General features: G+C 38.9%; 1 protein-coding gene across 2 annotated transcripts in view; it reads left to right on the top strand.

Moving 5' to 3' along the window:
• The window catches only part of opcml (opioid binding protein/cell adhesion molecule-like), a 484,925-nt gene that overhangs the window by 315,386 nt on the left and 153,090 nt on the right, over positions 1–16,449 (top strand). For both annotated transcript variants that reach the window (XM_072446891.1, XM_072446890.1), the window contains one exon: positions 13,151–13,386. In XM_072446891.1, coding sequence (XP_072302992.1) covers positions 13,151–13,386 — 236 coding nt within the window. The remainder of the gene's footprint in view (positions 1–13,150; positions 13,387–16,449) is intronic.

Below are 16,449 nucleotides of genomic sequence, written 5' to 3'. Positions count from 1 at the left end.
GGGCAAGGCTAGCTGTTATTTATTTCCTTTTGCTTCCAGTAGATGGAGCGCTAACACAAATCCTGATGAGGGATCGCCTTACAGATATAAAGTAATGTATGTAAATCCTGATGAGGGATCGCCTTACAGATATAAAGTAATGTATGTAAATCATAGAGATGTCAAAGCATGTTAAAAGGCAATACAAGGCAATACAAACAATATGTGTCTTTTAAAAGTTATAATCCATCTTTTATGTTCATTCTATTGCACCTGCTCTTGAGCTGTGTGTGTGTGTGTGTGTGTGAGTGTGAGAGAGAGAGTATGTATACATCTGTGTGTGTGTGTGTGTGTGTGTGTGTGTGTGTGTGTGTGTGAGAGAGAGAGAGTATGTATACATCTGTGTGTGTGTGTGTGTGTGTGTGTGTGTGTGTGTGTGCGTGTGTGTGTGTGTGTGTGTGAGCGAGAGAGAGAGAGTATGTATACATCTGTGCGTGTGTGTGTGTGTGTGTGTGTGTGTGAGAGAGAGAGAGAGAGTATGTATACATCTGTGTGTGTGTGTGTGTGTGTGTGTGAGAGAGAGAGTATGTATACATCTGTGTGTGTGTGTGTGTGTGTGTGTGTGTGTGTGTGTGTGCGTGTGTGTGTGTGTGTGTGTGAGCGAGAGAGAGAGAGTATGTATACATCTGTGCGTGTGTGTGTGTGTGTGTGTGTGAGAGAGAGAGAGAGAGTATGTATACATCTGTGTGTGTGTGTGTGTGTGTGTGTGAGAGAGAGAGTATGTATACATCTGTGTGTGTGTGTGTGTGTGTGTGTGTGTGTGTGTGTGTGTGTGTGTGTGCGTGCGTGCGTGCGTGTTTGTGTTTTCTTCCGCTGCTGTCTGTGACTGGATAAATCAAGTTTTCTGAACTGCACTGACGTGTTACTCGCTGATGTTTAGCACATTGAAAAACATTCCTGCCATGAAGGGCATTTCCAATTAATTTCAAGGTGATAATTGTGGGTTGAAGGAAATTAAAACTTCAAAAACTGAAATTGAACATTGGACACATTTTATTTTCACGTGGATTTAACTGACTCCAAGTCCACGTCTTTTGCAGTGCATTGTTGCGAGATAGAGCTTCTGTCCCTGCACTTCTATAACCTCTGAATCCACTTAAATGTTCAAGTCTATGAGCGCTTTATCCACACAGAGTTGACACTAATACCGTAATTACTGCATAAACCGGCCATCACGAGACTCCCCCCCCCCCCCCAGTCATCTTCTTCTTTTGAATAACTTTGACAAGGCCGTAGCACCCATTTGCCTCCCGTAGCATCTCGAGGCTGCTAACCTTGGATTCCGGAAAACACAGTGCACAATTCAGAATAATTTATGGTAATGATTTGTTGCATTAATATCGTAGTCATTGCGTACCATTATTTCCTTACTGCGCGGCCTTCTTGGAGGCAAAGCACCATGGGAAAAGATGAATAAAGTCAGTATACATTTTATCGTAGTTTTTCTGGTGTTTATTTTCCAAGATGATTTATTTGGCAGTTGGTTTGGTTAAGGCGCAGCGCTTGTATGACAGATGCATGAAGTTAAAAAGAGAATTAGCATGTTTAGGATGTGTCATAGGAGCAGATGGCGAGCATTTTACAAGGACTGAAGAGATGGGATGCTCACAGACAAATAAATTAGAGCACTGATCGGCGGTAGACTTCTAATTAGTGGGATTCATGGATGTGCCAGGCTTTGAAATGGAGCGAATAGCAGAGCATTTAACTCAATTGATCTTAAAGGGCTCATATTATGTAGCCTGACTTTTTTGGAGCCGTGCAAAATGTATTGGTTCTTCATCAAAAGTATAGTATACCTGGAGTTACATGCAAATATATGTCTTCTAGTCCCTTAAGGTTTCCTCAATATGATGGACTTTATTTGTGGGAGAAAATAATTGGATGAAAAAACACAAATCTTCCTCAGTACATTTTAAATCAACTAAAAAAAACTACAAACTACTACAAACTACAAACAAAAAATATGTAGATAATTTTGCAAAAACAAGTGTGATGGTAATTAACTTTTGCACAGCAGTTTTTTCACTGGTCAAATGTACTCGCTAATGCTAATGCTAATGCTAATGTTAAGCTATGAACAAAAAGTGCACATATTTTTGAGATACACAATTTATTGGTTTGTTTTATGACATATTAGACACAAAAATAATTACAGAGGGCTTTTTGACTATTTGAGTAAACTGAAAACATGGAAAACTGAGCTAAAATGTTTAATTTTGCCTCTTGTGAAAAGTTATACAAAAAAGAGGATTAGAAATAGATATCAACAAACACTTCAATACAATGTGTCGAAATATATAGTTTGGTGTGTGTAGTTTTTGCTTTAAGGACAATGGACAGTGTTGTTGTTAAGAGAAAAACCCAAAGAATATTTAATAATAATAATAGCTCATTTCGTGTCTCACCATTCCGTCTTATTTTTGTCCAGATGTAAAAGTTTAACTCTCTCAACTGGGCTTTGCTTTTGAATGATTTATCCCTTAACTTCCCTGAAAGATAACTTATACAACATTTATGAGTTTTCAGTATTTCCCCTTCTCTTTGACCAGTCTCTGCTGATGATATAAATATGGACAAAATGCCAGTACATCGATATAGGCTCCGCATTAAATGTCAAAGTCTTTCTGTCCATAATATTTTATTCACTCAAACTGAGGCGAGAATTCTCCAAACATTTGAGTTTTTTACACTGAGTTATGCAAACAATTTATAAGTGCATTTGAGAAGATCAAGTAAACCGTGCAGTTGCTTAATGCACACAACCTTCGCTTCAAGAGGCCGTATTGATCTGAGTAAAAACACAACTTTAAAAACATGCTTTTGTCTAGTTTAAAAGCTGTTTACCTGAAAATACTTTCTGAATCAAGGTTATCTTTTTTAGAAGACTCCATCGTGCCTCGTTCATAGAGCACACTCTATTAACTACTTTCCCCTCGCTCCGGGTCACATGACTCTCGCTTCTGGGTGATAATAATCCCCGGAAAAAAAATATTTATTTAATAAATATGACCGGTTTTTACACTTTTCTATTTGTGACTTTATTTAGTGTGTTTATACCTGTTGTACATCTAAATTATAGTTTTGCAACAATAACGTTTTTATTTCTGGAGAAAAGGTTGAAAAATCTATACAAAATGACAGGAAGTCGAACTTTATGCATAATTTACAAAGAGAGACAACTTTTTTCACTCTGTAAACATGAATTGAACAAAATAAAGGTGCGCACATATATTTTATTTTATTCAAATAGAAAAAACTTGTAATATTAGATTTTTTTCCCAGAGTTTGTTGGGTCATTTCTTTGTGTGGTGTCATCAGTTACAAACAGGAAGTGAAATTATAAACCTAAAAAATGTGCTATTCTGTAATAACAGTTTTATACTTTTTTGTTGCCAATTTCAAAATATATTTATCTTAACTGCATTTTAGTTCAATGAGTCGTCCAACCGTTTGAATTGTTAGTTAGTTGTTAGAATTGTCGTCCAAAAAAAAAATCACATTGTCTGTTTTCTGCACTCAAACATGTTCCCAAATAATGCAAATGCTAATCATTGGCAGATGTGATTTATAGCTCCACATCTTTGACAATATTCAAAGTCGAGTAGCTTGTTTACAACCAATTTAGATGTAAATTAAGTGTCAGCTTTTTGAAAACATATTACAAACTCTTTAACAAGCCGCAGCCAAATTAAAATTGCTCACCGCTCATTCACAATAATTAGCTGTGAACAAAACCCAGTGGTCAACAACAGCTGACCGTTAAATATAATCCCTACTTAAAATGTCTGTCACTCTCCTCCTGGGGGAAATGTTTGATTCACGCCGGGACTTTGATGGAGCGTTGTGATAGAAGTGGATTCCCCATGCGCCTGTCTCCTGTGACCCCTTCACTGGCCCTGGGAAATGACAGTGTGAGTAATGCCATTCATCCCGTGTGGTCCGGCGGAGTGAAGGCCGCCCATTAAGCTGGCCAAAACAATAATCTGTCTTTAGTATGAATCCTTTGTCCCCGGTGTTGGGCAGGCGTGGCGTCCTAACCTTCTTTTCTCTGATACAATTTTCCGGGCAGTTTTCCAAGAGAATGCTAAATATATGCTAATTTCAAACTTGGCGTAGGCCCAGAGCAAATGGGAATTTTCATAGGTGCTGACATTTGGGGCAGTGTAGCGTGTTGATCTTTACTGAGGGTGTTCACTTTGTGTCAGGGCTTTCTGTTGCTGTTAAGCTTCTTTTACATACTGTTCCTCGCGCTGCAGTGGGTTCAAAGGCTTTACCACAGGGGCGATGACCTGGTTTCTAAATCAAGAGTATTGCAAATGTTACTTGGGTAAGTCGACACGTTATAATCAGGACTTTTTAAATTGGATCATATTTGTGTTCTTATATTTTTTAACAGTAACACAAGAAGGTGCCTGTATGTAGAGTCTAGCACAAGCACACACGAGCAATTGCAGAGTCTTGATGTGGGCATTGTCAACAAACAACGCTGTCTTCCATGAATATGAGATAAGAGAATCCTTTATTGTCCACACATGGGGAAATTTCATTGTTGCAACGCAGGTAATATAGTGACAACAATAAAATGGACATCGTATTATGCAGTATGTGTTCACTTTGCACACTTTGCTTGGGTAGTCACAACTGGCCTGGCGTAAATGAATGAAACATAGCACATACACACTGCAGAGACCAGGTTGGTGTCTTGCCCAAGGACCCAAAGACAGTGTGTGAAGTTGGAGCCGTGACTGAACCTTCTAACACAGATACAGTTGACAAACACCTTCTTAGTGTAAAATAACCCATTCATTTCAATGTTGAAGAGCTGCTCGATTTCCTCCATTCAACGAATAAGAGCAAACAGACTTACATTGAACATACAGATATGAAGACATATAAAAACACATAACGGCCATTGTATACAGTGTGTATACATACCCAAGATGTTACTGCTATGCCAGCACCATCTGCTGCATTTTGACAGCATTTTTAACACTACATCAACAAGGTCTGTTGAGACTTTGTTGTGAATTTTAAAGTGGTGTTCGATAGATACATATGTTCTAACAGGAAACATGTTAAATCTTCTTTTCCTTCTCCTTTTCTAATCCCTTACTCCAGTGGCCCTGAAACAATCCTGTTTGACTGAAATCTATTGAGAAATATTGTAACTAAAATAGCGTTAAAACTTTTATTAGGGGTCAATGGCGTATACGTGTTGTTCCCCAAACTCCCTCTAGTGTCCTGGAGGCTTTTGTATTGAAGTGCGGGTGCTGGTGGGTGGCACAGCAGCTGTATTGGTTATTTTTACCCACTCATGACACGGACCCCAGTGTAATGCTCTACCTCCGGGGCCGTCTGCAAACTGGATCATGCGACTGTCTCACTCACGCTGCTATTTTCCATGACTTTTTTAGCGCTCCCTCCACAACGTCAAGGGCTATACTGGAGATGTATTACTTTATTCAATGGTGCTGAGAAAGCTACCCATTCTGAGCTTTTTTTCTTCCTTTTTGGGTGGTGTCAGCTGCCTAAAATATTAATGCGACACGCTGTGCTGAATAGGAAATAAAAGCAAGCTTCAGAAAATGCTGTACTTTTGAGTCCTGTGTTGACAGTCGACATGTGATTGTCTTTCTGGGTATTTTGCATCACTTCAAGAGCTAAAGGAGTTGCTTATATTGTTGGAAAAAAAGAAAAAAACAAGCTCACAAAGTTTGCAAGAGAATAATACTTTAAAACCATCTCATGTAGAGTTGTATTTTGGTGACATTTTCCAACGTAGTTAGTTATTCCCAGCGAGTATTCTTTAGCGGCAGATTGGAAAAGACTTGACTGCATTTCACCTGCACAAACAACGTTTTACCGATCAGTGAAGTTGTCGGCGCCGTTTAGTGAAGGGCAGGCTTGTATGAAGGGATGCATTTAGACATCTTAATGGACCATGTGCCATGTCAATGTGCACTGGAGAGGGCCAGCAGGTGAATGGTGGGGTCCGGAGGCCACCTCAGGGGAACCGAGCTATGGCGTGAGCTTAGAACGGACTGAATGTTGCAAATGATCAGTAAAAAGTATCACAAAATATTACAAGTACTTGTTTTTTGTTTTATCTTACCATGTCGATACACATGTTTTTATTGGTATATTGTATTTATTGTTTCATGTAAATCTATTTGAAGTCTGCAGTGTGCTTTAGGTCTTTTTTCTTTTTTGTTACACCTGTTCCTGCCTGTTTATTTAATATTATGTTTTTTTTGTATGTGTTTCTTTCCACAAGGAGGCAACAAAGGATAATCAATTCTTCCCCAGGGTTTCCTCCAGGCACTCTTAAAACATACACAACAATAGTCTAAAATAGTCCTGACCAAGCCTAGCTCAAGATCTGGAGATGACTCTCAGGTTGAACACTGACACGTTTCCCCATTGGCATTGAATGATGGGTCATTTCCCTATGGCGATCTATAAAGTAACTCAAACAAACCTACGTGCCAAATAAAACTGAAATAAAAGGATATTTTAAGTGTTTGTTGTGTCCAATCATTGTTAAGTTGTACATTCCTCTTCTAGTCCAAATCGCAACAAGGCATTCATGTTATAGCGTCAAGTAGAGGTATTATAGTACTTTGCTGGAAGAATAACCTATTGCGCATGTTTTGATTGATGGTTAAGCACAGTAGGAAATCAGCCTAGATAACGATGACCTTCTCATTATGAGCCACGTGTCCTAACTTCTTTGTCACCGTGCCACCAGGAGATGGATACATAGATATTGACACAACCGCTCCCATTTCGTTTAGTGTTAGAAAGAAATTGAACATTAAAAAATAGCCTTAGGGACGCAACAAATGACACCCAGCGCTGTGATCGCAGATGACAAATAGAGCATTGTCAAATAAATGCTCCATCAGTCACCACTGATAGCCTGGCGCACAGCCGGCATCAAGAGCTTCATTTGACACCCAGTTTGAAGCCCCATCACCATTTCCAACCCCATCATCCACACAACCCACCCACCCACACCCACCAGCCGTACCGAGAGCCATCCAGACAACTGTCAGCCGGCCCCCCACCACCATCTTCGACAAGTGCAGCCAATTTGAAGGCCTGTTGGGCGTATGATAAAGGTTTTTGAGATCTAATGTGCCCACCTTGTCAGCGAGGTGTCTGGGTCGGGAGAACAATGCTGTCAAAATGATCAACCAAAGAACCCACATGAAGGAGCTTGTTAAAGAAGATTTCTCTGTCTCAGCCCCTCGGAAGGCGGGATAAAAGTAACACGGGGCAACAGTATGAAGGCTGCGTGTCTGCCCACATAGCTCACCCACATTCTCAAAATATTATCTGGGATATGTTCTCCCTGGAGGCTTTTTTGGGGTTTATATATAGACACGTGTTGGTATGTGCGATAGAGGGAAGACAGGTATCATAGGGTATTTTTATTTTGTATCATGTTTTGGTTGGAGGGTGCAATTTTTGTATGGTGAAAAAGCAATGTGTGTTAGAAGTCTCATTGTTGGTGTTAAAGAAAAAAATCTATCTGAAAAAAGTGTATATTTCTCTGGAAATCAAGCGCATTTCATGCTAGTACAAAATAAGTAGTGCATAAAACAGTAGAGTCGGGTGCTCCTTGGAAATGGCGGGTAATTCTTTATGCTTAAAAAAAGTGAAATGGGGGGGAAAAAAAGCACCAACCAATGCGATTTTATTTTATTGTATTTTCTTGTGTCTTCAACCAGTCACAAGAAGCTGAATATAATAAGCACATTCTGAAATGAACATGGACGTTTCATGAATTCATAAACCACTTTATTTTTTTATATTTGGAAAGATATCAGTGGTTCAAAACTCACCCAAGCACTTACTGCTGCATCACTGAGCACACATTTATCATACAATACTCATGAAAATTGCGCCTGGCTGTGACAAGGCACTGTGTAAAGTACAATATCTGTATAAAATCAATTCAAATCAATTTATTTTTGTAAGGCTCAAAATCACAACAACAGTCGCCTCTGAGGGCTACATAGTCTCAACAGGAGGAAATCCCCAAAAACAAACATATTCTGTGTCCGTATCTGTGTTGTATATGTAATTAAAAGTATAAAATTGCACCGACAGCCTGTGTGATGAGGGACTTTGCTGGTAGGTGCTGTGTGCGTACATTACATGCTGGTCCGGCACGGTTCCTGTCTGTGGAGAAATTGGTATCTCTTCCTCGTGGATGATTGATTCCACTCGGTCTACGCGGGGAACAGAGGTGCTATTGAAGCAGTGCAGGAGCTGTGTGGATCCCACAAACAGCAGAGGAGGCCCAGGGGTGGGAGTGTTTGAGGGTACAACACAGACATGGGAGTGTTTCTGCAAATACGCCGATTTTCTAGTGTCTTTTATCGAAGCTGTCGTGAGGGCGGTTGATGTTGGATGACAAGGTGTGGCCAAATGAAGCAGACACACAAATACTTCAAATGAATGTTACTGTTTTTGTCATTGTAGCTGTTCATATCAGTTTGAGTATACTTTATTATTTTTACAAGATGTGTATGGATGGCTGTTCATTAAGCTTCTGAGATTTGTACATTTAGTATTTTTCTAAAACTAACTTTTAACATATTATTTTATACTTTGGTTGTATTGTGAAAACAGCAAAAATATATCGTAGTACTAGTATTGCATTTATGTTTTTCTTTCTTTCTTTCTTTTTGTAATGTTTTTAATTTTTGGTGTGGGAATAAATACACCTGAAATAAGAAATAAACTGATTTGCACAATTACAAATGTTGCAAAACAATTCTCTATGCAATCAAATTACCAACAACTAATTAGAATCTGAGCATTGGATCACTGAAAGTAAAATTGTCGGTCTCTGCCAGGGATTTTCTACAATTTGCTTATTGTTCCATGAAATTCATGTTACAAATTTGTCTAACAGTGAAAAACAGTTCACTTTCAGACCTGGTCCTGGATGTCAGAGAGTCTAGTTAATGCTCTTTAGCAGGAGGGTTTTGTAAAATGTGGACTGTGGAGTGTACAGTGTGAGATGAGGAGCACGCAGAGTTTAGGCTCTGTTTATGTGGTGAATGCACTAAATTAAAAATGTGTTCAGAATCCATGTTCGGATAAGAATACTGGGATGACTCTTTAGTAAACAACTCATAATATTACACTTGTCCTTGATTGTAGGCTGCAACAATGAATCACCATACACAATATTATTGTGAGTAGTCGACAATAAAAACGTATTTGTAATGGTATTTTGGTCATATCAATTGTTGTCTACACTAAATAAATGCTAAAACACATACGAAAGAACCTTTTTATCACAAAGACAATAGCATTATTAAACCAAAATATCTAAACAATACTTACTATTGATTTTAATACTAGAATTATGATTCAAAAATACCCTCTTTTAAATAATAAAATATAATTTCTGACATGGATCAAAACTATTTTAAAACACCTTTTTTAATCCAGTTTCTCCCTATTTTGTATTATATGTATTAATACTTTTTAATTATTATTCAATACTAATAAATATACTTATTTTCTCTCTTAAATCATTGGAGTTTGAACTCTGAACTCTACTTTTCACCGCTAATTGTTGATAATGAACCGTAATGGAGAACACTGCCCAGAGCTCTGTAACCATGTTCAACCAGATTAAATCTTCCCTGATAAAATATATCCCTCCAATTAAGTCGCTTTAAGGTCAGTTTCCTCTTTAAAGGTCGAGGACACACGCTGAAAGGGCAATGATTTGGATCCAGGCTAAGCTGGGGACTATGGATCGTCCACAAAAAGCAATTTAATAAAACTATTTCATAAAACTTCTCAATATCAATATTCTGTCCGCTGTCTATTTGCCCTTGGAGTTGTTCAGCGTTTGCTAAATCCACACTGCTCTCTCTAATAGAGGTTTACTAGAGGTCTGTTTTGCATTTGGTTACACAGCCTGCTCTATAGTGACTGTAAAACACTTAGCTGAGGGGTCTCCATGGAGATTTTATTGTTTTGCAGGAACGTTCCACAACATGGCCTTAAATGTATCTACAGTTTCAACACCACTTCATAATAACTACTCATTTAATACTCTTAATGAATTGTGTGTACAAAACGCCAGCAGAAGATGCAAGGACTTCAGGCCTGAAAAGACTGGCAATTTCAGTGAATAAAACAGTGGTTGCTCTTTGGAAGTTCTCAAGATGGAAATTAGATAGTCCTTGAAATTATCACAGAAAAATGGCATGGAGACTTTCTTTTGTAGGTCAAGAGGAGTCAGACACAGTAAAGATGATGGCTTATTCATACATGCTGGAATAAAACTCTATAGAACTCAGAAAAATCAGCTTGTACTTATTTATTACATCACTTTTACTGTATGTCTGGCGCTACAGTAAGTAAAAAACACTGATTTGTTGGGAAAGGACCACTCCCAAAAGATTCAGAGGGAGAAATGGTAGAAGTTTCTCTCAGATCATTAGCACTTAACCAAAGGACGCAGCTAAAATAATCCTTTGCATAGTTTATCAGGCCAAAACCTTTATAGTCTAAGAGTTCTCCAGAGTGTGCATCACCAAGGCAAAGACGATACTGTGTGTAAAGAGGTCCTTTGTACAATTAGAGTGAGTTGGACAGCACTCAAAGCTGCGTGCAAACTTTCTGGGCTGTCGTAAGGTCAGAGAAGACTAGTTTGACAGTGTTGTTGTTGCAGATGATGGAGAAAGCTGAAGTGACGAGGCCAGATGGAGTTTGGAGTGAAGTGAAGTAACAATATGTTTTTTGGCAAGGACTGAACATTTTAGTTTTAAAGCTTGAAGTAAATTCTAAACTATCGCATACATGCATTGTTATTCCTGTTGTATGTCGGCATTTCAAGTAAATAGGACTTGTAGAACGAGGCCGACTGATGAGACTAACAGTAGATCCAATCAACACTACTCAGCCATGGTTATTGAAGCAGGGTTTTTATTTCAAAACTAAGCAAAACTATTTTCTGTTGAGTTTCATTTTGTATTGCCAATATCAATATGAAGTTTTCACAAGTAACAGGACGAACTAACCACAGCACTATGATTTGACAAGAGAAATGTTAACAAAATGGTCAAAGCAGATATAAAGAGAAAATAATACTCCACTATACGCTGACTTGATCTTGAGATAAACCGCTGTATTTCCAGAGATGGCTACTTTTATGCTGAGTCGACATGCTTGGTAAAACAAAGTCAGAGCACGTTAACAACAGTTGTTTGCTGCTTATTAATATACAATACTTGTGTCGAAAATATTTTCTAGCATGCGTGAACCACAAGTCAAAAGCCTTTTCTCCTCTGTTCTCTTGACCTTCTTGTAAACAAACACTTTTCTGATATTTTTGGAGTAAAAGATCTGATCTACCCTAATACATTTCAAAACACATGTTTAAAATGTTAAAGGTGAATAACACAATTACTTTAAGTGGCAAGATGTAGCTTTTTTAGTGGAATGTGGGCCTTCTTTATGTCTCCATGGAGATGCCTGGAATGTTGCGCACATTGCATTCTCCCGTCTCCTTGACCTGGAGTATAGAAATGCACTCTGCCATCAGCACAAACTCATGCCAAACAGCTCCAAGCAGAACCGGTCTTGGCACCATTCTAAATGTCTACTTTAAAATAACTATATCATATGTAGAACCTGGGACTTAGGACTTTATTTGAACTTGGGACCAAAGACTCGTGAACATCTCCACACCATTGAAATGCATTCTCTACTTTACAAGCCTACGCTAAGGCCACAGTTATTTTATTACTTGGTTTACGGATCCGCCGCACTTAGATTAATGATTTCTACAATATAAATAAAATAAATTATTGTATTTTTTTTTTATAAAGTACCGCCGACAAGGCAAAATAGCATTAAATGAAATATAAAAAGCAATATTAAGTCAAAAGATAAGAGCGCGTGAAGCTATTTTTCGTCAAAATCCTGCGTGAGTCTGGGACGAAGCGGCTTCATCTCTGCGTGCGGCCCCGGGAGAGCAAGAGAAGACGTGTGCGCCCGTTTCCTTGTCTGCTAGGCTCAGCGCAAACTCCTTTATATCGCAAACATACATTTTAAATCTGTTTTAAACCACATTTTCTCCAGCGCGTTTTGCCGTGACCAAGGCTGCACACTTAGAAGCGTTTGTTCTACCAATGCAAAACATGCTAAATCTACTGTTACCCCACCCCTCTCCTCCCGTGGTGCGTTTTTGAAATTGAAATTAGATTTATATTTATATTTTGGCCGCCTGTTAAATATATTTCATTTAAAAAATCGTAAACCAAGTCATAAAATAACTGCGGCCTAACATAATAAGTAATAGTGGTTATATTCAGCCAGCCTTCATTTAGAGTTTCATTGAGATTGAGTCTTAAAATGTAAAAGTAAAAGGGACAGTGTATTCAACTATTTTAAAATCAAGAAAATATTCTGGCAGTGACCCTAGACCTATCATCACATACTGTAGAGCGGATGATGTTTGGGTTGCCACGTTGTCATCTCATCTGATTCTGCAGTTTGGGTGCGTAGGCGAAGCCCTGCCTAAACACATTTTTCACAGTTGACATTAAACGTCACCTCTTTGAACATAAAAAAAGATTCATAGATGGATATATCCAAGCGCATCCATCAGCTTGCAATGTTTGTCTTGTCAATGTCCAATTACAAAACACATTTAAAAGCTAGAAACGATTTATTTATTTATGGTATGTAGAGGGATTAAGGCCAGTTTTAGCCTCATGTAAACATTTCATTTCAAGCTACTCCCGTCGACTGCACAGTACAAAGTGTCTAAGTTGTCCATGTTTGCCCTTTCAAGTTTAGAGCAACAACTTTTTAATCTTTAAACTGACTGCAGATGCCTTTTGACGGTGAAGGAAGTGCTGAAATAACAGAAACACGGCTTCCTTTTTAAACTTGCTGAACTTAATGTTGCTCGAAGTGAAAATGGAAAATTACATCATTTTTTTGGTCATATTTTGGTAGAAAAAAAAATTCTGACTAGTTGTTTGATGCTAAATACCTTATAGAATAAAACTAAATGAACAAACAGAAAAGACTTACTTATGATGATTGTTTGTTTTTCTTCTAGATGCAACGTGGACAGCAAAGTGTCTCGAGTGGCGTGGCTGAACCGTACCACCATTCTGTTTGCGGGGAACGAGAAGTGGTCCCTTGATCCTCGGGTGGTCCTGGTGGAGAACACAGCCGTGACGGAGTACAGCATCAGGATCCTGAACGTGGATGTCCATGACGAGGGGCCCTACGTCTGCTCCATCCTCACCAACAAGAAGCCCAAGTCCACCAAGGTTCATCTCATCGTGCAAGGTAGGACAGGCGGACCTTTTGGCACTTCTTTGACAGAATCTCATTTTTGAATGGATGGTTTGTTCGAACCTCTTGGATGGAAAGATCGTTTGGGGAGAACCTCATTTTTGAGTGGATAGATAGTTTTGGCAGGAACTAATTTTTGAATGAATCAATAGAGGTTTGTTCCCAGTTGTTATCAGTTTATCCTATTGAGGAACAAAATGACTGTTGTGTGTAGACAAATATGGCAACTTGTCGTCACTTTGTCCCAGATCAATATTATTATTGTTGACAATGGTAAACTTTGTACATTGTATTGTAACATAACAATTTTAAAGAAGAAGAAGAAGAATTTTAAAGAACAACATTAACATAGTTGTTCTTTATCAGCATGATTCGGTTTAATCAAACAAAATGCAAATGTATTTGTGCAAGGGTGGACATTCTGCTGTGTTGTTATTACTTAAAAGTACCTGCTGAATGTAAAGAAACAGAAAAATAGTTGCCTACGTACTTCATCGATATGTAAAGGAAGCCATTTTGGGTTTAAATTCATTATTGGAATGTTGTTCTACTAATTTTGCTGGTTGTTGGGAACTTTTTCCTGAATGCATATTGTAACACAAATAAATGTTGTTGAATAGGGCTGCGTAAAAAATGAATAAATTAGAGAGACTGAAATATGAACTACAAAACTGGGTCTACAGGGTCTCATGATTGTCCCTATTCAAATATTTTCAAATATTTTGATATAGTGTAGAATTATGAAACATGTTTTGTGCAGGTGCATTGGTTTTCCTAGTTTTATAATAGTTTTACATATTGCATTTACTTGTGTTTGCTTGTCATTCTGCTGGAAAATGACCAGGAAGTTATCAAGCTTATCGATATTGTATTTCCTTGATACTACGCAGCAAATATGAAGTAATACACCTAATATTTCAGGTTTTATTGGCAAATGTTTTGTTGTTTTGTGAATGTTCTCGTCTTTTGGTTGTGCTCTGTACCTGTTTTGAATGGACTAAAAAACAAATTACTGCTCTTGATTCCCAATGCTGTAATTAACTGAAATTCACTAATTCATTTTTAATTTAACATCACTGATAGCTATTGATCTGGGACACAGTCGTGCGATTAATGTTCAGGCCCAGTCTCCTGCAGGCAAACTGTGAGCACCGAGACCCCGGTTATCTTCTCTGATGAAATCAATTAGCTTTCCACAAACAATTAGCACCACTACTTCCAGTCAGTATCTAGTTGATTAGAATTTAAATTAAGAAGAGGGTGCATGCTAAATAGTGGAAGTAATAGTATGTAAACAAAGGACTATGAGTAAATGGACATCGCAAGGGAAGAAAAAGCTAATTCTTCAAAATGGTATTTAACAGCTTAACAATACAAAAGTCCAATTAAGGACAGGGGCTATTTTTTTTAACGTTTGATTATTATGTTAATGTAATCGGTTGTTTTTGCTTTGCTTTTTTTGGGTGGCGGAGGCAATTTTACCTGTGCCTACTCGGATTTCCATAGAAAACATTATGTCCCCTTTGAGAACAGAGACAAAGGAGACGAGCTGATTTGTGGGAGGAGTCAAAGAGACTGTATTTGTCAAGAAATACAATCCATCTCTGACCAGAAATGGCCATCTAATTTACAACGTGTGACCCATTTACCACTCCAGCCTCAGACCTGAACCAAAAGCAAATGTCACAATCGGGCTTAACCGAGAGTGCTAATAGAGGTGGGATGACCCGTTAAGAGACATGAACGATTTATGCAAAAGCTCTGACCAGTGCTTGCTTCAAACACCCCGTCTACTGGACTTAAATTGAACCATTTGAGAATAGTCTCTATCAACACCACCGTAAAACATCCTCTGATCTTCCCTCTGCTGTTTACTTGCACATGGAGGCGACAGGCCACACTTGTGACAACCGGTGGCCTCTGTGGTTTGAAAGAGGGGAGAGTGTAGAAAAGATCTTTGAGGACTGTGTTTCCAGCACCTGGGACGGGGCCACACAAAGTCGTTTTTGGCAACATCACTAAAACCACCCATAGCTACATCTGTTCAATCAAAGTCGCTAACCCAAGCCCTGAAAAAGTTACCTGGTTGGTAGCAAACTGTCGGTCCGGCTGTACTAGTTGTATTCTTTTGGATATATTTCATGCCTGGATGTTGCAAAATCTTCATCATTCCCATTGCCCTTGTTTGAATGTCATAATAAGAATGGATGTCAGTCTACCCCAGGGCAGGCCATAAATGTAGCAGTGAGTGAATGTGCAATGCTTTTGTGTACACCAGACTTTCTTACTGTTTTCGGCCCAATTGTCTCCATGCTACACATTTTGAAAACCAATTCTTAAACCAAATTGAATTGCATTAACACCTGCTGTTTCCCTTTTCCGTTCAACACATTGCACTTTCTTATTAGGCTATAATTGACAGCGAGAGATCAAGCTGCGGTTTGAATAAAATAACAGAGAACATGCGTGGCAGCCCTTCTCCAATTATCTGCCGCGTGGATTTGACGTGTCCTTTGTGCTCACCTTGTATAACCTCGCCATCTGGATGGGGCCAGCCTCTTCAAAGCCGAGGCAGAGGCGGCGCGCGCATAACGAGCAGAGCCGGGGTTTGGGCTACGCTAGCAGGGAGCCACATGGGGGGTCCATGTTGTGCACACCTGAAAAAAAGTGGGCCAGGAAAGTCAAAGCTGCGCGGGGGTGAGCCAAGCAGCAGTCGCACGTCCTCCATAAATATCTGTGTCGAGACTCTTGACATGCGGTGTCAGAGCAGAGAGCGAACAACATTTATCTTCATTAAAGTGCAGTGTCCAGAGCGCTCATGTTCAGGTCGTGTGGTGGAAGTGTTAGAAGGAACGTCCTTTGACTTTGTCTGTAAAGCAATGATCTTAGAAGAATATGTTGCAATCACGGAACGTCCCATTGTTCTAGGGTGCTTAAAATTAGCTGTTTGAATTAAAGATTTATTGACCTGGGGCCTCATTTATAATGTTTGTTGCGTATTCCGCACTCTGCGCCATCCGTTTATTTATTTTTTATTTTGTTTTTTTCTTCCGCTTG

This window comes from Eucyclogobius newberryi, unplaced genomic scaffold, assembly GCF_026437365.1.
Source record: "Eucyclogobius newberryi isolate DKJ021-1_F unplaced genomic scaffold, fEucNew1.0.hap1 SCAF_15, whole genome shotgun sequence".
NCBI lineage: Eukaryota > Metazoa > Chordata > Actinopteri > Gobiiformes > Gobiidae > Eucyclogobius > Eucyclogobius newberryi.
This window is presented reverse-complemented; position numbering and strand designations above follow the sequence as displayed.